Here is a 27,618-nt window from a genome sequence, read left to right on the forward strand (position 1 = left end):
CATGGGGAGAGGTTAAAATAATATTTATGTGCTTTTTTTTAAAATGAGGCCCAGGGCAGGCCTTGGTCATGTGAGGGGCAGGGTGGGGGGAGTAAGAGTGTGGCCCATTGCTGAGGGGCCCCTCCTCAACCTGGAGCGGGCCCTGCTCTTGTCTAAGACAGGCCTTGCCACTCTGAGGCCCTTGAGATGTTATGGACTACAACTCCCATCAGCCCCAGGCAGCACAGGATGGAACCAGCCCAACAGCAAATACAGACTGAGAGGGGTCCTTCTGGAAAGCTCGCAAACAGGGCATAGATGGCAACGATCTTCCCTCCCATTGTTTGCCCACAGCATCCAGTAGTAGACTGCTCCTGAACAAGGAGGTTCTCTTCTCCATTTGGGGCTGCAGAAATGGGGCAAGGCTCAATGCAAGTGGACCAGGACTGATCGGGAGCCCTAGCACAGGGGTAGGCAAGGTGCTGCCTTCCGGTTGTTGCTGGCCTCCCAACTCCCATTGTTGTCTCTGACCACTGGCCATGCTGGCTGCTGGGAGAGGCGGAGTCTAGCAGCTGCTGGGAGAGCACCCACTTCTCCATTGCTGTCTTGTGCCGGTAGATGCACCGCAGCGCTTGACGCTTCACCGTGGTGCTTCTCTCCTGCCCAAAGCGGTGTGTTCAGAAGGCATTGCATGTCCACGCAGTCATGAGCTGGCACCACATCTGGGACTGCCGGGGCCTTGGCAGTTAGTGCAAGAGCTTAATGGAGGGGTGGGGGCATCATCCCACAGAGCACTGTGTGGGGACGAGGAAGGTGCTTTTCACCAGGGTGGGCTCTTTGCCGGCCTCGTTAAATGAACCTGCAAAAAGTGAACCCGCCTGCTGGGGAGGGGGGCGGGTGCATGATGGGAACACAGGCTGCCCCTCTTTTAGGGGGCACTCTTTTCAACCAAATGGTCTAGCAGAGGAGGAGTGGAGTCCCCCCCCCTTTCAGTCTGCCCATTTACTTGCCCGCAAGGAGTTCCTTGTGGCGCAGAGCTACAAGGCCGGTTGCTAAATGCAAGGCAGGCTCTTTCTCGATCTAGGCAGGTCTTGTTGGCTCTGACTGTCAGCAGCTCTCCAGAGACCCAGGCAGAGGAGGCTAGCTCCCCCACCCCACTCATCGAGCCGTTTAAATGTGGGTGGCACAGAGGATTGACCCTTGGACTGTCTGCAGGCAAAGTGGGGCTTCTGTACCCCCCTTCCCTAAAGAGGCTTGGGCCTCCCCAATGCTGTTGGGGCATTGCTTGCATTTGGAGGCCTTTGGGTGACCTGCAGGTGCAAAGCAAACGGCTTTAGCGCGGTCCGTGCCCCCCAGGGAGGGCAGGTGCAGGGTTTAGTTGTGTGTGTGTGTGTGCGTTGTGCAGGTTTCCCACCAGGGACACAAACATGGAATCGAGGACTTCTTGCAGCCCCTGGGTCCGCTGTGCCCCCAAAGCAAAGTTTCAGGATTTATTTCTGGGACGGTCCTTCTAGTGGATTCCTTCTCCTCTCACTCCCGCCCCCTGGCTTTTTTTGCTGGTGCTTCTTGATGACTCTCTTCTCCCCCCCCCCCCAAAAAAGAACTCTTGTGTCAAGTGCTACTAGGCGCAGCCTGAGAAGTGAAGAGTCTGGCTGGGCTCATCTTGGCTGCGCTTCAGTAGCCAACTGGGTCAGTCAGCACTTTTTTTGCATGTGGCAGCCTTGGGATGCCGCTGAGTCGAGCAGGCATCAACGGGGTGGGGTTTTTTGCCTGCCCTGCCCTGCCTCCCCTTCTCATCCATCGCAGGGTGGAATTGGCAAGGGCAAGCCACACGCCTAGATCCCCTCAGGATTTGTTTTCTGGGTCATTGGCCGATCTCCTGGTGCTGCCATCAGGAATGCCTGTCCCTGGGAATCCCAGCTGGGGAGAGGGTTGCTGTTGCGCTCAGGTCCCACTTGGGGGCTTCCCATTGGCCACTGGGAGGATGGGAAGCTGGCCTGGTCAGCTTCAGCTGGGCTCCCCTGTGGTTCTCTCCTATTAAGCTAGATCCGGGGGGGGGGGAGAGCGCGAAAATGTGTTGGTTGCCCTGGGCTGCTTTGGGGGAGGGGGAGGGGCAGGATATGAATTTAATAAAACTGCTGATGCGATGGAAGTTGTTGTGACACTACCACATCTGGAGGGTTTGCCATCGCTAGCTCCCAGGTTACGGTAATATCCCGCCCCCCCATAAGTGCTGAAGTGAATGTGGGCAGTAGATGCCTACCTGGTTGAAAGGGGGAGTGCATGTAGTTCCTTCCTGGCCTTATCCACTGGATCTGTGCCAGGAAGTAGCAGATGTGGGGCTCAGCATTCAGAAACCCGCACCTTGAGCGTCTCTTCCCCCCCCCCCCAGTTTCTAGTCCTCAGGGTTGCAGAGATAACTGTTGAAAGGGTGTTGTGGCAATTCCTTGTGATACCTGCACGGGCCGAGGCAGCCTTTCCCAACCTGGACTCCCAACTGATCATTGGCCTTGCCAGCTGGGGCTGGTGGGGATTGGGGATTCCCAGCAGTGGCCAGAGGGTGCCACATTGGGAGAGGCTAGGCTCGGGTGGCGGTTGCCTGTATTGTTCTGTGTCGGATTGCCCTGGTTCTCCTCACAGCTGCCGGTGATGGACATTAGTTCCCAGAAAAGCGAGTGCAAAGTCATGTTAGCAGGAGCAGGGTGTTCTGCAAAGTTGCGGAATTCAGGTTGCAGAACTGGAGTTTGCTTTCTCCTCTTTTCTGCCTCTCCCCCCCCCCCCCCTTGTTCTTGTGTGTTTGTTACTTTTGAGATGGTAAGCCTGCGGGCAGCATCCCATCCTTCAGAGTGACTGGAAATGCGGGTGAAGTGTCTAAATAAAATATGAAAAGCGGGTGCCTGGTGGGAGGGACAGCCTTCACAGGGATCCCTTGAATTTTGGGCCAGGTGTTCAGGGAAAACTGGATTCCTTTAGTTTTAATGCCTCCTGAAGGTCCAGATCTGTGTCTTTGGGTTTGGCCGAATGTGTGCTGTTAAAATTTACTTGCCCTCTGTCTTTTTCTCTCTCTCCACAGAAATGGAAACTATTTGTAATTTGCAAAAGCAAGGTAAGGATCTCGGAAGTCTGCCTGTCCTGCTTTTTCTCTGCCCCCTAGCAAAAGAAGGGATCAGTGAATGAAGAGCCAGAGGTGGTGAAATGGGTTAGGGTGTTGGACTGTGACCTGGGAGCCCTGGGTTCGAATCCCCACTCGGCCATGAAGTCGGGATTTGAACCTGGGTCTCTCTGGTCACAGTCTAACCAGGGGTGGTGCCTGTGTGGCCCGCCAGATGCTGCTGGACTCCGGCTTCCAGCTGCCAGCATAGCCAGTGGTATGGGAAGGTGGGAGTTTTCGTCCAGCAGTCATGGGGTCCCCACCCCACGAATGTTTGACTGGTCAAATCAGCGCTTCAGTTGACTAGTGTGGCTACTCTGCAGTCTCTTCATAACAAGAGGCACCTCGGCAGAATTGTATACTAGCTCTGGCTTTGGAGTTGCCTTCAAGAGCAGCCCCGTGGAGGGAGTATTGCAGTGGTCCGTCCTGGCAGGTAACAAAAGCATGGGGGGCTGTGGCAGTGGCAGCTTGGGAAGCATCCCCTCTGCCCCTTTCTGTACTGCACGTCGTGCAGTGGGGGAAAAAGAAGGCCAGTGGATTCCCCATCTTATTTTGTGTTCCAGCCTTGTTATTTCCATTGCTTTTCGTTTTGTAAACCGCTCCTGTCAGGAGTTCCCAAACGCTTCTGTGAGCTTCGTTCGGGTGGCTCGTCAGACGTCCGCGTCAAACGTTCTTGATGATTTTTAACTGTGTTTTCATTGGTGCTTTTCTTGCATTTTATTTTACTGCAATCTGAATTCTACGGGATGTTGCTTGTAATACTATAAGGAACGCAACGGAGGGAGTAAACAATAAAAAGACACACAACCCAAACCACATGGCATCTAGCACAGTGTTTTACAAAAGGTAGCGGGGGGGGGGAATCGTTGAAATGGTCTGCCAAGGCGCATCAGCGGGTTTCAAATGGTCTGCGGTGGGAGGGAAAGTTTGGGAACCACCGGATTAGGCGTTTCTGTATTAAGGGGTCTATAGGTTGATTATATAAATTGATTTAAGAATATTACATCAACTCCAAAGGGTCGGCGGTGTCCGCTTAATAGAGGAGTGGGGTGGGTGTGTTTATGTTCAGAAGACCCCTTTGGTCCTGCCTGAACCCACTTTATGAAGTTGGTACACCTGTGTGAGGATGTGTCTCAAGGCCAGTGTTGTTATTGAGGGTTGTTGGGTTTTTCTTTTCAGATCCCAAAAGGATAATCACTTACGACGAAGCCATGGATCATCCCAACCAATGAGAAGAGGAGGAGGGAGGTGTTGACTCTCTTGTCCGTCGTCGTTGCCTCTCCGTACCAGGCCACGGGCTTCCCCGGAGGGCGGGCGGCGGTGGCGGCAGCAACAACGGCCATTCTGGCGCTTCTTCCGGCACGGCAAAGGAATCCGAACTAGAATTGCAGGATAATATATACAAATCTATATATATATATAAATCTATATATATATAAATATATATATTAGTTATTTTAAAAATTAAAACGGGCCTCTGGTCGTGATGAGACTTCACACGGAATTGGCAGAGACGCACGTTATGGGATTATTTAAACTTTGGTTCTGAATTCTCCCCTCCTCCTGCTTCTCTCTTTCTTTGTCCCCCCCCCACCCCTGTTCAAAACTGGACACGAGTTCCTAACGGTAACAGACTCAGCTCGGCCCCCCACGGTTCTGGACCTCGACGGGCGAGGGTGTTTCAGCTGTTTCTGCCAGGACTTCTGCAATTGTCAACAACACACTAAACCGCCGAGGGACATATGGACATCCGTTGCCCTCCCTATCCCACCTTCCATCCAGCCGCTCTTGCTTTTTTGGTTCCTTCTCCTCCTCCCTTTTCCCCATCCCTTCCACTGTTGGTTTTACTGGAATCCTGCCGAAAACTATTGGGGGGGGCGCCATTGGAGGGCTATTTCTTCCCTCCCCTGCCCCCTTTGCAAAAGTGAAGGTGTGAAGTTGGGGGAAATCTGTCTTAAAGCCTGTGTGCTTCTCTCCCCTCCCCCGAACTCGCCCTCCAATGGGGCGGGGGGGGGAGATACCATCACAGTAGTGGTACCCATGCAGCCGCCAAGGCGTTACGGTCACCGTTTCTTGGGCAGAATGTGTCATCTTGACAGACCTTGTCCAAAACTCTATAGATCATTGGGATAATTTTGTTTCTTTTTTACGGAAGTGTTCAGGGTTGCGGGGGGGTTGGCGGCGGGAAAATTAGAAATCCTGTTCTGATGACTTCGCACCCCGTATCCCCAGGGGCAAGCCAAAAAAACAAAAAAAATCTGTTCAGCTTATTAGGTACTCTGTATTATTTTTTTCTCTGCCAAAAACCTGGTGGGCTGTTTTTTTTTTTTGTACTCTCTGTTGATCCTCTGTTGCAAAGCTGAAAAATGTAAGGAATTTGTGTTTTTTGCTAACTTAACTTGTGTGTGCGCAGACACACGTTAACTTCCGTTCTACCTGGAAATTCATTTTTTAAAAGGAACACCCCCCCAGTGCATCTGCCTTCTCCCTGTTTCTCTTCTCGCTCTCCCTCTTTTTGCCTTTTGACTCTTTTTCTGCTCTGACACTTGAGAGGCTATTCTAGGTGATTTATTAAGCTGTCTGTATATTTTTTCTTTTCTTTTGGTGTTCTGGGCTTCTGTTCCCCCCCCCCCAAAAAAATTAATCCCAAGAGCAGAACTGAGAGGTGTGTGGTGGTTAGAATTGAAAACCTTATAAATTAAACCTTTCCCCCCTCCTTTTGAAGAAGTCCAAATTTGAGGTCTAGCAGGGACAGGTTGTGGAGTTTAGCGAGGCTGTGTGGCCATTTTGGAGGGGTGGGGATGTGTTGGAGAGAGAGGTTTTTTATCCAAAAGGGTTCCAAGACATTCCTGGGTGTCCTGTGAGCGAGTGGGTGGGACAGTGGAAGGCATTGGGGAATTGCACCAAGTTTAGCTTTCCACTCTCGAAGAATTCCCCAGAGCAGACAGGGCAGGCATCTGTACGATTTTGCGGTGGTGACATCTTGGTTCAGTGTAACCCTATTTGGTTTTTGGAGGGCATTCTAGGCTATTGAGGAGAGGCATGCCCCAATAGCCCCACCCCACACAGAGCTATTCTGCTACTCTTTTACACCTTTTTTTGTGTGTGTCCTTTTAAACATGCCTTTAACCCCCCCCCCACCTTTGATGCTTCTATTAAAAGTTGCTCATGGCCAAAAACAATAAATAGACTCCACTTTCTAAAGACTGCTAGTTTTTTCCCCTCCCAGCGTTGCTGATTCTTCCTGCCCTTTCTAGTGTGATTTATCAGTCACCTTCTCTGTTACGCGCTTAACCCTCCCTTTAAAACAACTCCAAACCCTAATGAAGTTGACTGGTTTACGGCAAAGCTTGGCTGGCGTGTGGCTGTTTGGCTTTTCCTCTGTTGCGCTCTCGGCCTCTTATGGCACTGTCCCCCCTCCAGATGTCCATCTGGGCCCCAGAGCCTTGTAATGTGTGCGGTCTGTCTCTTGTTCACGGATGCAACACTCTTTCCCCAAACCTCTTTCGTTTTTCAGATTTGTTAAACCTTCCCCATGTGGGGAGAAATTTTTGTTGAGGTCTTATTAATATTGAGATTTTTCTCTTTCTCGCCCTTCCCCTCCTCAGATTTATTTTTGTGTTTAAAAATGTAAGAGGGGCATGTTTGTGTGTCGGGGGGGGGGAATTGAGCTGTGAAGGGTGTGGCCCAGATGTGATGTGCCCTCCAGGTGTTGCTGAACTACAACTCCCATCAGCCTCAGCAAGCGTGGCTGATGGCCGGGGAGGACTATGGGAGCTGTAGTTCAGCAACACCTGGAGAGCCCAAGGTCTCCCCCCCCCCCTCGGGTAGCACATGAGAAGAATGCTTTTGTATGGGCCAGTCTTTCCTCCAACCTGGTGCCCCCCCCCCCCAGTATTTTGGACTACAGCTCCCCTGGGGCTAATGGGAGGAGTTAGTAGTCCGGCACCAGGCTTGGGTAGGTCATGTTAGAGGAGGCGTGGGGAACCTCTGACCCTCCTGTCATCCCCGCCCATTTTGCTGGGGCTGATGGGAGTTACAGTTCAGCCACAGCTGGAGGGTCAGAAGTTTCTCGCACCTGTGGTAGCGTTGGCCAGATAACAGACATGAATGTGTGGCTCTCGGGTTCCTTTCTAGGATGATTATGGAAACGGCAGGCCTCCCAGCCGAAGGGATTGGGAATAGGGCGCCCATTTAGTCACACTGGTGTGAGTCTTGCTCAGAGTAGACCCTTTGAAATCAGTGGAGCTCCGTTAGCCATGCCCATTAATTTAAGGGGGGGGGCTTCTCTGAACACGGCTTATGTTAGAGATGGCCCACAATCCCCAGCCTGTTTCCAATGCAGCATCCCAGGACGGGATTGTGGTCCTCGATGCTTACCGAGAATTTATGTAATACTCCCCGGCTAGCAAGGTGGCTTTCTGTGACATGCTTGAGATGTGTGTCCTCCCCTTTCTCTAAATCCCTTGCCTGCTGGTGTCAGTATTTAGGGAGAAGGTGTCTCTGTGTGTGAGAGAAATAGGACAACCGTATGTGGTCTCCCTCATTCAGGCATCGGACAGTAGCTCTAGGATATTTACCTTGGACAACAGAAGTCTAGTTTAGCTGATGAACCAATTTCTTGACTGTGGTTTCCGGCGCTGTGTTTCATGGTAGAAAGCTCCGCTATAGATGATTTAAAAAATGTGCAAAGCTATTGTTTAAGATGCCATTCCATGGCTACCTGTAGAATTTTTCAAAACAACAGAAATTAAAAAAAAGTTAAGTGCATCTCCTGACAACTGACGCAATACCTTTCTGCCTTCCAGCTGGGATTCTCTAGCCGTCATTTGTAGCTGGATTGATCTGACTTGCCTGCGGCCAGGTTTTTTTAAAAAAAATTCATTTCAGTCATCTTCCTATAAATGAAAGACATCAAAGCTGCCAGAATGCCTGCCCCCTCCCTCCCCCCAAGTGCTGCATCTTCCCCTTTGTTGACGAGTATCCTCACCCAGGCACACATGCTTGGCTGAGCCCAGAAATGTGGTCTGTTCCAATGTTGGCATATGAAGAAACACACAGGGTGCCAGGAGTCTGCAAAGCTGGGCACTTGCCAGGGATCAGCCTAAATGCTGCAGGTGATGACTGATGGGTGATATTCAGGATGGGGCTGGATGGGCCACGCCATAAACCAGGGCTGGAGAACTGCTGGCCCTCCGGGTGGTGTTGAGCTCCAACTCACATTGACAGCCAGCCTGACCAATGGCCAGAGATGATGATAGGATTTGGGAGTTCAGCATCACCTGGAAGGCCAGCCCTGCCATAAAGGTAGATCCTCCTGGCCTGTTTGGTCACTGTCGCCAGCTGAGGTGACCAGGTAGTGTGGGTGAGTCTGGGACTAGCCCTGAAAGGAGAGCATGCCTCTTTGCCAGCTTATGTATACAAGCTCTGATTTTGTTAAGCCAGGAACAAAGGCCTTTGGGCCTTCCTCCAGATGTTGCTGGCCCCCAGCAATTGGGGAGGACGGGAGCTATCTGCCCGCATCTGGATGAGGGCCACCAGCCCCGTCTCCCCACCATTGATGTTAAAAGCTTTTCTGGCCAGCCCAAAGCAGAATCCCACCCAGCGCTAATCGGTGCAGAGAATCCGCTTCTGGAGTAGTGGCTCCCCTCCCCCTTCCCAAAAAAGTATGGGATATCCTTGGCTTGTTGTGATAACGCAGATCTCTTTATTTGTGAAGAGCAAAGGTCTTGATTGCTTATTGGGGGGTGCGGAAACTATATTGGTTGCATTTTGTCTTTGGCTAGATCATTCTCCTAACTTGGCTCCTTTTCTGGAGTCTTACTGAGTTTTTGAAATCCAGAATTTTTTTTTAGGGCAGGGGGGGTTGGAGAGAAGTTGTCCCATTTATCCTTAACATTTCTGGTGTGGCACTTAAGTCCTGGTGGACTGGCTAGCCTTGCCTGTGCCCAGCCATCGACAGTGCTAGGATATTCTGAAGGTGAGGTTACTCTCAAGCCTGCTTCACTCTCAGAAGATAAATCAAGCTATAGGTGTTGCAAATGCCAGGGTTTGGTTTGGAAAGGTCTCCAGCCCCCTTTTCCCAGCCTGGCACCTCCTCAATGCTTTGGAGTACAACTCCCCATCCGCCCCAGCCAGCAGACCTGTGGTGGCTGCTGGGAGTTGTAGTCCAAAACATCTGCAGGGCGCCAGGTTGGGGCAAAGCTTTGGGGCACACCCTTTTGTGTAGTTCATTTTTATGGCCTTTTAAAAAAAAAGTCAGTTTTATTTTCACTTTTACATTTGGTTTGTTTTAAGGGATTCTCTTAAGTTTGAAGACACTTCTCACTAGACTGTGATGTGTTGAACCTGTAGCGCCAAATTTCCCCCTTCTGCTGCTATGCCAATAACTGCAAGAAGGCTGTGTGTGTGTTGATGTTTGTTTAAATCCCAAGGGCCTACCAAAGATAATGAACTTTTTCTTTTTGGGGAAAAAAACAGCTTTCAAAATGGAATTAGCGGCCACTGCTTTTGCCCAGGACACTTGGAAGAGGAGCTCATTGCAAAGGTATCAAAAGAACTTGGAAGTTCCCTAGCGGAACCTAGGAACACAGGAAGTTGCCTTATATTGAGTCAGTCCATTATTCCATCTAGCTTAGTATTGGCTACACTGGCTGGCAGTGGCTCTCCAGGGTTTCAGACAGGAAGTTTCTCCCAGCCATCAGGGATTGCATGGGACCTTCTTCATGCAAAGCAAGGCCTCTGCCCCTGAGCTATGGCCCCTTCCCCAATGAATGGAACGATATTTCCCAGAGTTTGCTTGGCCCTGGCAGTTGAAGCCAGTTTTTGAGTCTTGAGATGTCATTGAGCAATGTCATATGAAGCCACCTTTGCACACCTGAGTCTGCCCATTTATGACTGAAACCTTGTTTGGAATGTGCAAAGTATTTCCTGACTTTTAGGGGGGCATGGGGAAAACCCCTTACAGGCAAGGGCAAGGAACCAGTCTAGCCTGGAATGCAGCTGCAACAACATCCTAATGCTGTTACTTTTTTTTTTTTTTGCCAACTTGCTTTAGAAAGTATTTTGGGGTGTGGAGTTGAGAACATCTGGGATTCTGCAAAATTTGCCAGCATTAAAATTGCCTGGTTTCAGATAATTTGTTTTCTTCTTTCATTGGGGGTTGGGGGGGGGAGAGAAGTGTGTAGTTTCCAAAATTAATTATTTAAACCCTTTTTCTAGCAGTTCTTTACTTCGGCCAGGGAATGTTTGTTGGGCATTTAGGTGGGGACCCTGTGGCCCTCCCAGATGCCGCTGGACTCCTAGTTCCCATCAGCCCCTTACCATTGGCCATGCAGGTTGCAGAGGCTGCTGGGAGCTGCTGTCTGACAACATCCGGCTGTCACTAAATTCATTTGCGCTGCTTCTGCCCTGCTCTGTCAGAAGGCACCGTGAAGCCCAAAAGTTTGTTTTAGCCTCTTAGGCTGTGAGGCGCCTCGAGCTGCTTTTTGTTCGGCCTTTCCAAATTGCTTCTGGGATGACTTTGAAGGCCAGGCTGGCAGCCTTGGAATCCCCAAATCCTTTTGAGAGCCAGCAGGACTGTGAGGAAGACTGCCACAGTACCCTCATAGTCACACACTTTGCTGTTGTTCTTTAAAGAAAATAAAACAGGGAGAACTGTTGGATGTGACATCATTCCCCCCACCCTTCAAGTCTGTGAGTGCCAGCTCCAGTACGCAAAACTGGTGCATGTATGTGTGTCTTCACTGAGGGATGTTTTGCTTGGCCTGCGCGTACGAACTGCAATTTTTGTTAAGTGGATGTGTGCGCGCGTGTATATATATATTAATTTTGTACTTGGCATCCCACGGTGTGTCCAGTTCAACCAGTGGCCCTTGAACCTAAGAACATAGGAAGCTGCCTTCTACTGAGTCAGACCTTTGATCCATCTAGCTTGTTATCACATGCACTGCCTGGCAGCAGCGCCTCTGCAGGGTTTCAGGCAGGGGATATTCCCAGACCTGTGTGGAGATGCTGTCGGGCTGAACCTGGGACCTTCAGATGCTCCGTTAATTGAGCTAATTGGCCCTCCTCCAGCCTCCTGAGGGGTGACCTCTGTCCCTTTGCCTAGTTAGCAAAGTCTTCTTTTTCCTGCCACTACAATTTGCTCAAGGATTTACATCCAAGGCGGTTTTCCTAACTGGACTCACTGCCCCTTCCCCCCCGCCCCGTGTGTAGGCAAGAAGCATGTCATTCTGTTTATTATTTTGAAAAACACATATTTTAAGACAGTTTTGGAATCCAGGAGATATGTGCATTCCTGCATTGAGCAGAGGGTTGGACTCATTGCCTTAATAGGCCTTTTCCACCTCTACAATTCTATGGTTCTGTGTTTCATTTAGGGCCCCAGAGTGACACAATTTACTTGCCTTAGGGTGTTGCATCTGTTAAACATCCAGTATAGCTTCTGAGCCTGTCTTTTTATGCAGGCTGCTTTTCTACTTTTTTTGTTTTGTAAGGAAATAACACCTTGTATTTGGAATAAAAACCTAGAGAGGTCCTAGTGTGTTACATCCTTGACATCATGATCTGTGCAATTAAGCATGAACCCCCAACTGCATAATTTCGATTTTCTCTGTTCCTGCCCCCCTCCTCAGTGTATGGGTTCATAGGAATGTGTGTGTGTGTGTGTGTGGAACAAATTTATGTGCATTGCATTTTTGAAAGCCTTTTTGCACACTTGGTTTTCACAGACGCTCCATTTGATGAATGGCAAAGAGGTTTAGTTCTTAAAGCTGACAAAATAAAACTACATTTCCAGAAAATGTTCAGCTTGATTCATTCATTGCCTTCCTAGCCTGATCCCCTGCACACTGACTTGAAGCAAAGGCCCACTAGTTTGCTGGGACTTGCTCTATAGTAAAGCCTGTCTTTGGGATTGCAGTGTCAAGGTGCTTCTGAGAATAGGGGTGTTCTTGTGTTGCGTGTTAAGTTAAAAAGATGCGGTCTTCTCTTGTGTCCTGATGAACCAAATTGCTGATGGTCCACCCCAATACCGTGTGGGTCAGTCTAACTTATTTCATGGCCATCATATGGCACCTTTTCTCTGCAGGGGCACCTCCCAAAAAAGTTGGGGCATTTTCGTGTGAGCTGCCTTAAAGTCCCTCCTTTGTGGGGAGCAGGTGTCTTTTAAGATTTTACAAATGTGAAATGCAAACCATTTTTTAGGAATTTGCAGGCATGCGTAGTTCAATATCTTAATCTCTTATGTGTGTGTGGTGTTTCTGGAAGTCTTGGCAGGCATTTAGACACCAAATCCCAGTTGGGCACTAAATATTTTGCAAGGATCTCTTGTCCTCTTGTCCAGAGCCTAGTGTGTGCAAAGCACTGAAGGAGACTGTAGGTGTCAAAGGACTGACAAGTTCCTTGAGACTTCTCTTTGTAAAGGCTCTGTGCATCTCCGCAATTGGTCTCCAGTGCCTCTCCCCAAGTCTTGTAATGCTTGGAGGCCTGTGTGTGGATGGGTAAGGGATCTCCAACATCTTTTGCTCTCTTTGACCATAGCCTAGAACTGTGTGTTAGAATCCCTCCTGGGAGTTCTTTCTCTCTCCCCTCCCCAGTACAAAGAAAATTTATCTCATTGTCCTTCGTGAGGTTTTGGAAGTCTAGGGGGATCTTGACCTGGGAGTCATTTGGGAGAGGGTGAACCTACCTGTCTCCTTCCTGTTATATCTTTTTTCTCAGTGCTGCAACTGAAATGGGCCTTTGCAGACTTGCATCCAACCCTTAGCTGGTTTCCTTAAATCCAAGGGCCTGATCCTCCGCTTGCTGCTTCCGTTATTTTTTCCCGTGATTTCTCCTACCACCACTGTAAACAAAATAAATTGAGATATTGCAGCATTAACACTTGGTGACGGATCTTGATCTTTTCACAGTACAGTGAACTTGTGTGCGTGTGTGTGTGCGCAAGTGGGTTCATAAATGGGGGGGGGAGATATTTTGCTTCTGCCCCAGAACACATATTCACTTAATCTGAAACACTCTGTATAAAAACTGAATCTTTTTTTTTTTGGAAACAACTGGGGCAAAAAGCAAGATGGTCTGGTCTAGGGTATGAACGTGAGTTCCCCCCGAGGAAAAATCCACTCTCCCAGAGTAATCTTGTTCCATAGCAAACAGATTTGTGTTGCACATTTTAGAGTACAGGGCAAGTGGGCTCTCCCTGTCTAGCCTGCTAGAAATTCAGTGGGTTTTGCTGCTCCCCCCCCAAAAAAAAATGTTTCACAGTGGGTAGAAATGTGCTGTGCAAAAGGATAATGCTTTTCAGACTGGAGAAATTGGGTTTTTTGGGGAGGGATTACAGGTGGTGGGGGCGGCTGGGGGTGAGAGACTTTTAAGAGCCTTCGAGTTCCCTCTGCCCATCAAAGCAACCTCCATAGAGCTGTCCAGGCTAGGTCAGTTTTGTTTACTATTGAAGCAAAATCTCACCTTTCCCTCCCGCTCGTTTCGAATTCAATTCCACAATAGTTCTTAAAACTTTCCCACCCACTAAAAAAAATGAAATCTATTTTATATTTTAATGAAGAAAACTAAAATGGAGAGAGATGTGTGTAGAACAAAATAAATTAAGAGATGCTACATGATGTAAAAATGTTGAATAAAAAAAATTAAGTTTCCATCTGGGTCTGTGTTATTTTTGATTTCACCAGGCATAATTATTGCTGATCGGGTGATAATTTTGGAGGCAAGGAGGCCGAGGTTCTTTTTGTAGGAGAATGGCCGGCTGATGCTGTGGTGAGCTTTACAGACATTGGTGGGGGAGGGCTGCTCTGGTCTGAAGCAAGGGCAAATTAGGGGGCAGATATGCCTGGTGGTTCCATGTCAGGGGGCACTGGAATCCCATCCAGGAGCTTTCAAGGAGCTGTCCAAGGTACACCTTGAGTTTCTTGACAGTTTGGACTAAAACCTGGACCAACTACCATGGAGCCACCAGCCGGCCACTGTTAGGGGCTGCATGTTTTGCCTTCCGGCTTGCTCTAACGTTGCCTCTTGCCACCTCCCACCCTAGATACGTATAGCATTGGTCAGGGTCATGGGCTCTGTGGCCCTCCAGATGGTACTGGACTTCTTACTTCCATCTTCCCTCTGCAGTCGTTAATGGCAGACGGTCAAGGCTGACGCGAGCTGCAGTCCAGCCACCTCTCAAGGCCCGTAGGTTCTTCATGCCTGGTTCAGGTGGCTCCTGTGAATGTCTGAGCCCCACCTGAGGGTAACTTAGGGGAGTCCCCTGCAGCTGACAAGCTTGCAGTCTTTGCCATCTCTGCTCTGACATGAAAGGCACGTCTGTGTAGAACGTCACAGAATTCAGGGGGCAGAATTCAGCTTCACAAAACTCCCACCTTCCAGGATTTTAAAAAAGCTGCATAAGTTTCTATTTATTACATTTCCACCCTCGTACCCCCCGATAGCTGCAATGAGATGTGCTCGTGCAGTGGGTGAAGCCTGTTTCTGTCCCAAGCTGGAGAGGGGTGTGCATCCCTTTAGGGTTTCCAAAGTAGGATTTCCTGATGCCCTTAACCCTCGTACCCCCCGATAGCTGCTCCTTGGCAGAAGCTGAATAAAGTACGTAAAAAAGTAAACCCTACATTATTTCTGTTTTGAGCAGAAGCCTGGCTTTTATTTTTAAACACTCAAGGAACACTAAGCTGCCATCGCTTTCTCTACCTGTGGCTCCTTGTTGCGAAGGTGCTGGCACCAATACATGTACTAAGTGCTTTCTGTTTCACTTGTGTATTTTCTCCCAGCCGTTCATTTGTATCTTTGGCAGCAAGAAAGACAGCATGAGGAAGGATATCCCCCAGCTCAGGAGGACCCACGCGGGCTCAGCGCCTGTGTGTGCTGAGCAGAGGAGTTTGGGAGTGTGTGTGGATGCTGGATGCTCCACGCTGGGAGAGGGAACGTACCTCGAGGCCTACTACTGGATGCGCCTGATCAACTGGACTTGGAAGGTCTGGGCATGCAAGTCCCACTCTTGCCAGTGCTGGTAGTCCCCGCCGTGGTGGTCGGACTCTGAGATGTCCTGGTAGCCACGGTAGCCAGGGAATTGGTAGCAAACCCACCTGTAAGACAGGGAACAAAAATGTAGTTGCCCAGCTAGGGCCAAGACCTATTTGGGGAATGCGGCAAACCCATCGCATCGGGAGGCTGGTCTGTAAGGCCGAATGGGGCTCTGCCTCTCCAACCTCAGTCTGCCTTCCCTGTCCCTCGGATCTTGCAACCATATCTGACCCTATGATCAGCCTTGGTGGTGGTGATGCTGCAGGTTGGCACTGACCCACAGCAGGGCTTTTTTAGTCGTGGCTCCCCATTAGTGGAAAGCCCTCAGTGAGGTGTGTCTGTCTCTATGTGTGCTGTGGCACGTGCGCAGAGTGCCTGCCTGCTGGCCGCAAGCAGCCCCTGCTCAGCTTGGGCAAAGAGCAGGTTTTTCACTTTGAAAACATGAGCGAGTCCCAGCAGCATCTTTTTTAAAAACCTCATCACAGAGAAAACTGGATACCAATTACCAAATGATTTGAAAAGCAGTAACATTGAACAGCCTAAGGGGTGCAGTACCAAAGGAAGACCTGGAAGTAAAGCACAGCTTGCTTTCTTCCGCAAAAGCATGTCTTGCTAACAGCGGCGTCACTAGCGGGAGTGGTGCACTGGGAGAAAATTATGGGAACCACTGACATCGCAGAAGCTTTTGTGGACTAGATTCCACTCTGTCAGATGAAATAGCAAGAATCTGAAAGACTCTTTTTTCATAAGCTCAGGTTTTGCTGGAAAAAGTTGGACTTTGGAATACATAACCTGAATGTTCAGCCCACTGGAGGCTCAAAAGACTAGCAGTGCAATCCTAACTATGTCTTCTCAGAGGTAAGTCCTATTTTTTTTATTTATTTATTATTTATTACATTTATATGCCGCCCCATAGCCGAAGCTCTCTGGGCGGTTTACAGACTTCATTACAGACTATTGACTTCATTACGGTTACTCACAAGTAAGAATTTCAGCCTAAGCAAGTAATTTGGGAACCGCATAATCGCATGAGTTTGTTCACTTTTCATACGTATTGCAAAAGGAGCTTCATGGCTGTGTGAGGATTCGAACCCTGGTCTCCCAGGTTGTAGTCCAACATGTTAGCCACTACACCACACTCCCTTGTTACTGCCCTTCAAGCCTCCCTGTGAGGAGGGACCTGGCGAAGGGCCTCAGAAGAAGATCTAAAGGGCCTGGGTAGGTTCATATCGGGAGAGGCGTCCCAGAAGATATTGGGGTCCCAAGTCATAAAGAGGTTTATAGGTCAGAACCAGCACTTTGAATTGGGCTTGGAAGTGTACAGGCAGACAGTGTCTTTGGAACAGGATTGTTATTATTCAGAGGGGGTTTACCATTGCCTTCCCCTGAGAGGCAGCAACTGGCCCAAGGTCACGCAGTGAGCTTCCTGGCTCTGTGGGGATTAGAACCCTGGTCTCCCAAGTCGTAGTCCAACACCACTACACTGTGTTCTAAAGTAAAGCTGGATGTGCCTTTTGAAGCATTGTCCGCTAGAGGGCACTACAATTATTCAAATAACAATTTCATTTCTTCCTTAAAAAGAAGTCTCCCCATTATTTTAATTGAACTCTGCCTCCAATATAGAAAAAGGCTTAATATTCTCTGCTATATGGAGCGGAAGCTGCAAAGAGTATTGTGTACTTATCATTATTTTTGTTTGTGTGGAGGGAGGGGGGGTTCTGTTTATGAACATGCAATAAAACAGTAACTTTCAAAAAGAAAGGGAAGTGTTGAGGAACAGCAACCTGCCCATAATACCATTCATACCCACCCTTCACTGCAAGGTGGATTATAGCAATTTAAAAACACAATATTAAAACCAGTTTTTATTGGTGTTACTGGTTCCCAGTCGCTTTCTGGGCCCTGTTCCTAATGTTGGTTTTGACCCTTAAAGCCATGGATGGGGAATCTTTTCCAAGTGCGTGGGCCACCTTCTCTTGTGGGAAACCTTCTGAAGGCCATATGCCATGATTTTTATCATGCAAAAATTGTAAGACAAAATTGCAAAGTATAATACTTAATCTAATAGACATGATTCAAAGAATGGGAGATTCTTCATAAAGTTAAATAAACATATAGAACTCTTGCTCAGTACTTAAGATATTTTATACAAAGTGGTTTCATATATTTTCTTAAATAAACCTGTGAACAAGGCCTTTATAACCCCCCCCCCAAAAAAAACCCCACACTGGTGCTTCTACCCTGTAGTTATTTTGCTGGTGAGATTCAGTCACACACCAGTAAATTCAGATTGTGCAATTAAAGATGATTTGGTGCTCTTTCACAAGAAACTTGATTCCAAAAACAAAGAAGTTTTAAAAATGGACTTTTTACAGTAAGGAGACTGCTGTGAAGTGGTTAGGAGAATGTCTGCTTTAAAAGAGAACAAAAGGTTTTATTCCTAATTAATGCAGGATTGTCTGATTGCTACCCAATTATTACCAAAGATATGTACCAAAATGGCCTACTGTACAACAGAACCCTTCACGGTTGGCTGCCCTGCCTCGTTGATAAAGATACAATCAGACTGCAAACGAACAAAATCATTCACTGCCACTTGAAAATGCAGGACCAGCTCAGGACCTCTTAACCCTCGTTTGTTAAGAGTGCTGGGAACTGTAGCTCTGTGAGGGGTAAACTACAGTCCCCAGCATTTGGGGGGGAATGGACTTGGAATGTGCTTTAAAGGTATGGTGTGTATGCAGCCTTAACACAAATGTAGTCTGGTGATTACATCTTGCACTTTGATAAAAATATAATGACAAATGGATGAAAAGATGGCAATAGACCAGACATGAGGGGGGAAGGGGCTGCAACAAAATGTTGCTGTGGATCATCGTTACAGAGCAGGAGTGCATCTGTTCAGGGTCCCAGCCAGCCATTCCCTCCAAGCAGGGCACCCCAAGCTCTCTCTGCCCTCCCACAGTTTCTGTCCCCCCCGTCCCCCCAAACTCTTACCAGCAGCCTGTGGCTACTGAGGATGTTCAGTCTTCATAGGGCTGTTTTGGTCCCCAACACTTTTGTCTTAAAAGGTTGTTTGTGCTTCTGCAAACCTTGGAATTCCCCCAAGGATCCTGCCATCGTTTCTCTGTGGGATTATTTTGCCATCATTTCTGTTGGGTCGGATACTGTTCGCAGGAGTGATACGAAGTGAACAAAAATCCCTGAACTAATAGAACAGCTACTGAAAATATTATTAGGGATCGACTAAACTGTCAGTTTTTGGTTCTCCCCAATTCTACTTTTTCCAGTGCAGTTATCCAGCAATTTCGGCAGCGATTTGCAAAATCCTTATGAAAATTCCTTAGCATTTTAGTGCTAATTTCTCCTAATAAACACATTTTTGTATGAGGTTTTTAACAACATACACAATTTTGCAAGCAATCCCCAATATGCACGCTTTACCCGAACATATACATTCTTGTACCCGTTGCATGGTGGGAAAACTGCATCACAAAATTTGGAGAAGTGCAAATGTCGCTGTGTTGCTGTCGTCATATTGTTTTGGAAAGTGTGACTGTGGCAAATTCACACTTAAATGCAAACTGAACTGAATTTCCCCCCATCCCTAAATATTATATAAAAATGGGGGAAACCTCCCCTCCGAGGAGGAGAATAATAATAATAGACTAAGGTTGACCTTTTGATTTAAGAGTTGATTGAGTTTTAATAGATAAATCTCAACAAATGTGCATGTGAATCCAGTATTTGTGCATGCACAATAAGGCATATTCCCAATAAAGTGTGCCTAGGATTGCAGTCTTAGTTGATTAAAGAGATGCCCCTAATTAATTCAGCAACAGTCTTTTTAAAAATGTTAATTAGTTTTTAATTATAGTACTGAGAAATCCAAGGGTAGCAGGCACCTTGTTAGAAAAGGGATTCCTCCTCCACCCTCGCCCAGGAGGGAATACTTCTGCTGAGATGGTAACTGCTGTTAAAGTTATTGTGTGATCCATGTTCAAAGAGAGGACAAGTCTCTGCCCCAAGGCACTCACAATCTGGGGGAAGGCACACTCCCTCCGCCTTCTTGTAAATATATGCAGATTTAATCGATGCATTAAACTTCATGCAATCGATGGATTAAGATTACTTTAATCATGTGTCTTCTCTATATACAGTATTATTACCTTTAATGATGTTCACTGGGAAGTTAGCCTCTTCAGAGGACCTGATTGACTGCCTTTTCCTGTCAGGGAAGCTGCTAAAAATAAACAATTATAACAACAATTAATAATAATAATAATAATAATAAACAAAAGGTTCTCTGAGCGAAAAGTCAGGCAAGGTGCCAAACGGGGCTTGCTTTTGAGTAGATGACAGTAACAATAATAATGTAATAAATAATGTTAATAACTCGAAAGTAAGGCCCACTTACTTACCAAGCCCACCATGACACTGATTGCCTAACTTTCCCCTCAGAGACACTTGTAATAATTATTCTTTAAAATTATTTATTACATTTAAATGCTGGCCCTTCTTCCAAAGGAGCCCAGGGCAGCCCCATCAGCAGTAATAAAATCTTATCCGAGGGGACAGTCTGTCAGGGTGTCCAATGGGGTTTACTCCTGAGTAAGTGATAGCAATAGCTATTCAAAAGTAAACCCCACTAGACACCGGGACTGACTTTCCCCTCAGAGAAGATTTTATTATTGTTAGTAGTGTTTTAACTGTTATTCAGAGCTTCTCTGAGGAGAAAAATCAGTCAGTGCCAAAAGGGGCTTTTGCTTACTTCTGATTTACTTACATCATCATTAATTGCATCATTGCTGTTCCCTACTTGGAAGTAGGCCCTTCGGACACCCCGACTGACTTCTCAGAGAACATTTTATTATTGTGAACTTCTCGGAGGGGTACGTTTGTCAGTCAACCATTGTCAAATGGGCCTTACTTCCAAATTGTTATTAGGGTTCCCTACTTGGAAGTAACCCCCTTTGGACCCCGACTGCCTTCCCCTCAGTGAACCTTATTGTTCTGAGGGGAAAGTCAGTGTCAAATGGCGCCCGCTTCTGAGATAATAATTTTACCGACTGAGAAGTAAGCCCCTTTAAGACAAGTTGTCCATCTTTCCCTCAGAGAACAATACTGGTGTGGTTCTCTTCTCTTCTCACTCAGTGTCATTTACATTATCGCTAACCATTGTTATCTACTCAGAAGTAAGTCCCTTGGACACTCTGACTGACTTCCCCCCAGAGAACATTTTTTATCATCATCATCATCATCATCATTATTATTTTGTTCTGAGGAGAAAGTCAGTCTGTGGCCAACGGGGCTTACTTCCATTATTGCTATTATCATTCTTCTCAGCAACTAGTGGGAATGAACCTAAGTTCTAAGTTGGAGTAGGTCCACGGGAATTAATGGAGATAAGTTAGTCACACCTATTCATTTCAATGGGTCTGCCCTATGACTAACATTTGATACACCCCATCATCTTCAATGGGAGCCTACTCTGAGTGGGGGTCAGTTGGCTGCAAGCCATTGAAATCAACGGCCAGGACTTAGCTCCATCATTTTCAATGGGGGTGTGTGTCTGTCCTCTTGAGAAGGACTGAGTGGGCTACAACCCATTGAAATTGATGGGCCTGAGGTAACTTGTTTTCAGGTGTTTTAACTGTTTTATCGCGGGAGCATTTGCAGCTCCAGGGCGAAAGCGATGCTCTTTTGGGAGGAGGGCTGGATAGAAAGGTAGTCAAAATATATAAAATCAACGACAATCCAAGACCTACTCAAGAGTAGACCACCACCACCACCCCCCCGCTTAAGTGACTGGACCTGAGCTAGGCATGACCATTAACTTCAATGGGTTGACTAGCATTGAATCCCCGAACCCCACAAGTACAACAGCCAGCACAGTGTAACGATGAGGGCGTTGGACTAAACCCGCTCAGCCCCATGGAGTTCACTGCGGTGACCTTGGGTCTCCTAACCTCCCTCACAGGGTCGTTGTGAGGATAAACTAGGGAAGGAAGGGGAGAGCCCTGTTTGTAGGCCACCTTAAGCTCCTTGGAGGAAACGGTGAGATATAAACATAATAAATAAATTGTCCTCCAAGGAGGAAAACGGTGGGACAGAAATATAATGGATGCTTTTGTTAACTTATTGACTATTTGAATTTATTTTCTAACAGTGAATTGTATAACTTCTTTTTCAGGTTGCGAGCCGCCTTGAGCGTAGTTTGCCACGGGAAGGCGGCATACAAATAAACAGCGGTGATGATGACGACGAATTAATAAATACATTTCCGAGCTTGTCCTCCGAGGGGTCCAAGGTGGCCTGCGCGTGTTCCCTCCCCATTTCATCCCCACAATAACCCTGTGAGGTAGGATTAGGCTGAAAGAAACAATGACTCCCCCCCCCCCCGCGCGGATTTAGACCCTGGCCTCCCCGGCCGGCGCTCTAACCATTAGGCGGCACTGTCGGGAAAGGGCGGCCACAATCCCCTGCAGCCCGCCGTTTACCCAATGTGGGGCTGGCAGCGGCGCCCCCCGCTTTGCCTGGCTCTTCCTCCCCTCGGGGAGAGCGGCGGGGCGGCCCGGCGAGGAGGGACGGCGAGGGCGGCTCTTCCTCCGCAGGCCGGCCTGGGCCCTCCCGCCGCCTCGGCGCCCGCCCCGTTTTCCCCGCCCCGTCGCCTCCCTCGATGCCGGCCCCGGAGCTGCAGCAGCGGCGGCCGGAGGGAGGAGGCGGCGCCGTGCTTACCATCACAGCAGCCGGGGCCGCATCCAGCAGCGAGGCCGCGCCGGGCCTCCGCATCCAGCCGCGCTCCCCGGTGAGTGAGGGGAGAAGGACTGAGTAAAAGCGGGGAGGCCGCCATGGCTGTGCGGGCCGAGGAGGAGGAGGAGGAGGAGGAGAAGCAGCGATGTCTCCTCTTTCTCCTCCTCCTCGGTGAATATTGAGGTGTGTGTGTGAGGAAGCGGCTCTTCGCCTTCCCTTCCCAAGTCAGGGGCATTGTTGCGTGCACGGGCCCGCTCTCGTCGTGTGAAGGGAGCGAGAGATGCGTGCAGACGCCCTTCTCTCTGTTGGCGGGTCCAGAAGATAACGCGTGTTCTCCCCCCCGTCTCTCTCACACACACGCGAGGGAGCGAACACAGATTCACGTGTGTTTTTTGCGTATGTGTGCACACAGGGGCTGTAACCGACGTAAGTCCTTACGCCAAGCAGACGCGTTTGAATGAAAGGACACGCGACTAAGTTAGGTCTATCGGTGCTGGTGGATCTACTGGGAGTGCAGGTATTCCCGGGTTTAGGGGAGGACCAGGTCTTGGGTTTGAAAGGGCTTTTGGGTGTGGGAAGGGGACGCATGAGGTTGTGTGTGTGTGTGTGTGTTCAAGCACACTGGTGTGAATGCATGCACCCCCCCCTGAGAAATGTGTGTTCTGTGTGCACATTCACTTAGGGGTGAGTGGGAGGAGGCAGATCCTGGGTTTTAAGGGCCATTTGTGCAAAGAGAGGGGGGTTAAGCGGATGGGGTGGGTATTTGCACACAGTGCATGCTGGTGCCATCTGTGGCAAAATATGTGCATCTCTAACGCACTCACAGAGCTCAGCTCCAACCCACCCCTTCTCTTTAAGTTGGCCTAGGTGTGTGGTGTGCATCATCCTCTGGCTGTGAGAGGCAGGGCCTGGGAAAGGAGTGTATGAATGGCGTTACACAGGTAGCATCAGCCAGACCTTGTGTTTCTCTTTCTCGCTGGTTTGCAGGCATACACGTCCTCTATATGTGCATATCCTTCAGAGGGTGAGTGAGAGGCAGGTCTTGGGTTTCAAGGTGTATTTGTGTGAAAGGGTGCACAGAGGTTGTGTGTGTGTGAGAGAGAAGTTTGTGCATGTTCCAGTACTTCTCTCTATCTCTCTCTCAAACACACACGCACATGATTTCTCCTTTGAGCTTTGAACTGGGTTAGGTGCCTTGCATTTGAACCCCGGGGGCAGGGGCAGGTGAAAAGCAGGTCCTGGGTTTAAAGGTGTGCTAGTGTGGGGTGTGTGGGGAAGCTCTTGGGCTGTTCAAAGCGTGTGCGTTTTGAATAACTAGTCTTTCTCTCGCTTGTGCGCGAGGAGGCGTCAAACATTGTCACCGTTCCAGGCCTTTGAATTGGCCTAGGCTGTGCGATGTGGGCCTGTCCCGTGAAGGTGTGTTTGTGTGAGCGAACGTTATACGAGGCAGAATATGTTATGCGTGCTCTCTCTATTGAAAACATCAATCTGGGTGTGATTGGGAAGCAATTTTGGGTTTAAAGTTGTATTGACATGTGTTAGTACACACAGGAAAGGGCTTGGCTGTGCATTTCTCATTCCTGCACCCGCACACAGAATTTTAAACTGTGTGTGTCAATGTGCTGACTGCTGCAGTGGGTGTCTCCTTAATCCTGCATTTTCATCAGAAGCATCGAACACAAAGACGGATCTCGTTACCTTGGCCTTGACACCTGAGATATGTATATTTTAGGACCCAATTTATGCTCTTGATTGCAATCTGTTTTAACTGTTTGTAATATTGCATTTTGAAATTGTTACAACCCGCCCTGGGCCCTCATGGTGAAGGATGGTTTTGAAGTCTAATTAGTTATAATAACAGTGATCTGATTTGAGGAGGGAGGCTGTGTATCACCTTGAGAGTGCAGGGTGTGAGTGCCAGTCACACCTACGAGGTTTTGATGGTGCTTTCTGAGCGTACAGAGCACCAGTTCTCCCAATTTGATGCATGGCATAGTCCACATTTGCAGAGTGGTGTGTATGCGCAGTTCAGTGTTTTTTTTGAGGTGATGGTGGTTGCTGGCGAAGTATTTGATTTACACTCTGCAAGAAAGGAGGCATGTTCTCTCTATCTGCTTTTCCAGGGTGGGCTGGCATTAACTCTTTGTTAGGAATGAAAATTTTTAATCTTAAAACAGTGACATGGCAAGTAGCAGTTCAGCAAGTGAATCTTTTTCGGGCATGCTTCAGCAGTGCTAGGAAACACCTTTACTTACTGTAAACACAGTCCGAGGTGGCCTGGTTTGTTGGGGGGGGGTGTCTGTGAACCTTGTCTGGTAGTAGCAGGAGGGCCACAGCTCAGGGGCAGAGCACATGCTTTGCATGAAGAAGACCCCAGGTTCAATGCCAGCACCTCTAGGTAGGCCTGGGAGAGGACCCCACTGTCAAAAACCTTGGAGAGCCACTGCTAGTCAGCGTAGACAGTACTGAGCTAGGTGGACCAATAGTCTGACAGCATAAGGAAGCTTCCAAAGCTCCTATTTCAACCACATTTTTATTTAGAACAATGAGGACTAGAATCTTTCTTTTTAGAGGAAGGGCTGTAGTTCAGTGGTAGAGCACCTGCTTTGCATGTAGAAGGTCCCAGGTTCAGTCCCCAAAAGCATCTCCGGATAGAGCTGGGAAAGGCTCCCTTGTCAGAACCTGGGGTGCTTTAAATAGGAACAGAGGAAGTTGCCTTAGTGAGACCATTGGCCCATCTAGCTTGATATTGCTTACATTGACTGGCAGCGTGTCTCCTAGGTTTCATTTAGGCGTCTTTTCCCAGCCCTGCCGGAGATGCCCTTGGGGATTGCACGCAAGACCTTCTGCATGCAAAGCAAATGTTCCACCAGCTATGGCCATGCATCCATCTTTTAAGCACTCCTGGTCATGTGCTACGTGGCACAAGCAGCGATATCCATTGTTGTAATTTGACTTGTACGTAGAAAGCCGTCTTGTACATTTTTTAAGGCAGGAGCTGGAGAGTATACCTGTAAGGTGCACATGTTTGCAGATGACTTTGCTGCTTTCATTCCTCACATTTTTTTTTAAGCGCATGCTTAAAATATTTAAGGTTTATAGCCTTGTTTGTGAGGATGTCTGAGGATAGGCCCATGTCTGCCTCTCATTGCAAAGGAGTCGTAGTAATAACATTTGCATGACCAATGTACAACGGTGTAAGGCCCTCTAATGGTCATTCTGGAAGGTGTGCCTTTACTTTATCTGTTCTGTTGTGTGTGTTTTGTAGATAGGACTGCATAATATAATGCAAGGGGATTACGTTCAGCAAAGACACGTGAGGCTATCTTTATTTGTCTTAGGAGTGACTGTGGGGAGAGAGCACCTGTTTTTTATAGAGAAAGCCCCAGGCGCAATCCCTGGCATCTGGTAGATTCCTCTTTCTACCTGAGACCCTGGAAAGCCAGCTGCTGGCTGGCAAGAGGAGACAGTATTGGGCTAGGTAGGGAATCCTACGTTATGTTTGATTTTATATCGCACCTTCTTAATATGGGTTTAACAATCCAAACAAATGTGAGTCTATTCTAGAGTTGCTCTCATTTCAAGCACATTTTACTCTCCAAAGAATCCTGGGAGCTGTGGTTGGTTAAGGTGCTGGGAATTGTAGCTCTGTGAGAGGTAAACTACAGTTCCCAGGATTCTTTGGGGTGGGGAATGTGCTTTCAATGTATGGTATGTACACAGCCTTAAGTTCTGGCTTCTGCAAGTGCAAGAAACGGTGGTGGACAGAGGAACCTTATAAAGGAGAAAACTGAGCCCTACTTCTATAATGTTTACACAAACAGCGTAGAGAAGAGTGCATATCCCTCTTCCTTTATTACTCTGCCAGACTCCTCTCTGTGAGAACACTATGGGAGTTAAAAGAACACTAAGGGCTGTTGTTCAGACTTGCCCCTTAAACAGAAGTAGCTGCTCATGTGAACAAGGACTCACGTGGGCTGCAGTGTTGCACTGTCTACAGAACGGCCTGTGCCCATCTACAACAGAATGCCTCAGAAATGTAACTTCATTGGTTTAACAAATGCCAGATTAAGAAAATCAGTCTTTTTTAAAAAGCATCACGAGTCGCCAGCAAGTGGTGTGAGGTGAGCAGCAGGGTCAAGGGGCTGTCCGGATTGCCCTTTGTCCTGTCGCAAGACATGCCAGGTGTGTCTCTGGTGGGACAGGTTCTGTGGCTGCTGTCTGTGCATCATGTAATGTGTTGCGTTGGTTCACTCCCTGAACCTTAACCTTTAAACTGCTGCGGTTTTGGGAGGTGTTGGGTGGGAGGTTAGCAAAGTTGCCTTTGTGCTCGCATCGAGCTGAGTTACCGCTTGTGATCCTGCTGTGTCATAACATACCTGGTGTGTTTGTTCAGCAAGTGGGTGTGATCCGGAGTCTGAAATCAGGGAAAGCGAGTTTCAGCCGTGGGGTGTGTGGAATGTGGGGTTTTTTTCTGTCTTGGCAGCCTCTCCTTGCCATTTTCTTCCCATGCATTCTCTCTCTCTCTTTGAGGCAAGGCAGTTTCACAAGGAACTAGCTTGGCTTTGCCAGAGCAAGTATTGCACACCAGGTCTGGGCATAACAACAAATGAAGGTTTGTGTACACATCATACATTTAAAGGCCCTATCCATGCTGTACATTAAAAACAATATCATACCACTTTAAACAGTCATTGCTTCTCCCAAAGAATCCTGGGAACTATAGTTTAAGGTGCAGAAATCATTAGGCACTACAATTCCCACAGTGGTTTAAGTGTCAAGAGTCAATCCCTCTTCCCAGGGAACTCTGAGAATTGCAGTTCTGCAAGGGGAATAGGGAGTCTCCTAACTCTCTCCATCTCTATCTAATCTATCTCTATCTGTCTAATGTTATTTATTTATTACATTGATAGCCCATCTTTCCTCCAACGAGCTCAAGGTGGCATACAAACATGGTTCTCCTCCTCCCAATTTTATCCTCACAACGTCCTAATGAGGTAGAGTACACTGAGAGACGCTGACTGGCTTAAGGTCACACGTGAGCATGGTCATGCCTGTGCGGGGATTTGAACCCTGCCCCAGTCCGACACTCTTACCGCTACACCACGCTGGCTCTTAGCACCCATAATAAACTACAGTCCCCAGGATTGTTTGGCGGAAGCCATGACTGTTTAAAGTGGTATGATAGGCTTTAAATGTACATTATAGTGCAGATGGGGCCAAAGAATATTCCACCCTCCAAAGAATCCTGGAAACTATAAAGGGTGCAGGGAATTGTACCTCTGTGAGGGGTAAACTACAGTTCTAAGGATTCTTTAGGGGTGTGAATGTGCTTTAAATGTGCTTTAAAGTTAATGGTGTGTACGCAGCCAGGGTTGCAGCCTTTTACTAGCCTCCCTGGGAAGTTCGGAGTCCTGGTGTGCAAATAGTAGTAAATCCTCCAGTCTTGCTCACCTGCTCAGAGGGGGGTGGTGGTGTTCCTGTCTGGTTGAGGTGGCCTCTTCATGGGCTAGCTTTGCTTTTTTTACTTCCATACCCAAGGATTTGTTGCCTGAAATGGTATCAAATTCAGGTGGGGCCCACTTTGGGGATGATTTAGGCTTTTACTGATGAGTGAAAACCGAACTAGATGGCTTTTTGAAGAAGCTGTGGACTTCCCCTTATTGATGCGTTGTTTTATTGAGGGGCTGCCTGACTTT

General features: G+C 48.1%; 2 protein-coding genes and 1 long non-coding RNA gene across 12 annotated transcripts in view; 2 read left to right on the forward strand and 1 right to left on the reverse strand.

Moving 5' to 3' along the window:
• NUFIP2 (nuclear FMR1 interacting protein 2) overlaps positions 1–10,268 on the forward strand; it is a 22,943-nt gene extending 12,675 nt beyond the window's left edge. Inside the window, exons 3-4 of the mRNA XM_061604643.1 lie at positions 3,053–3,085; positions 4,310–10,268. Coding sequence (XP_061460627.1) covers positions 3,053–3,085; positions 4,310–4,362 — 86 coding nt within the window. The 3' untranslated portion in view covers positions 4,363–10,268. The remainder of the gene's footprint in view (positions 1–3,052; positions 3,086–4,309) is intronic.
• Positions 3,823–21,964, reverse strand: LOC133374132 (uncharacterized). 2 transcript variants are annotated; one of them, XR_009759822.1, is made up of 6 exons: positions 21,667–21,964; positions 19,336–19,409; positions 15,073–15,228; positions 12,818–12,977; positions 7,711–7,849; positions 3,823–4,509 (listed from the first exon to the last, which is right to left on the reverse strand). It is a non-coding gene; the product is annotated as an uncharacterized LOC133374132 (long non-coding RNA). The 2 variants fall into 2 exon arrangements; XR_009759821.1 differs by having other exon boundaries at positions 21,610–21,964.
• MYO18A (myosin XVIIIA) overlaps positions 21,794–27,618 on the forward strand; it is a 150,295-nt gene continuing 144,470 nt past the window's right edge. For 3 of the 9 annotated variants that reach the window (XM_061604636.1, XM_061604638.1, XM_061604641.1), the window contains exon 1: positions 21,801–21,974. The gene's annotated coding sequence lies outside the window, so the exon portion shown is untranslated. Of the gene's footprint in view, positions 21,975–22,371; positions 22,437–27,618 lie in introns of those variants that run through there. The other 6 variants (XM_061604630.1, XM_061604632.1, XM_061604634.1 and 3 more) reach the window with 4 other exon arrangements.

The sequence above is a fragment of the Rhineura floridana genome, chromosome 21, assembly GCF_030035675.1.
Source record: "Rhineura floridana isolate rRhiFlo1 chromosome 21, rRhiFlo1.hap2, whole genome shotgun sequence".
Taxonomy (NCBI): domain Eukaryota; kingdom Metazoa; phylum Chordata; class Lepidosauria; order Squamata; family Rhineuridae; genus Rhineura; species Rhineura floridana.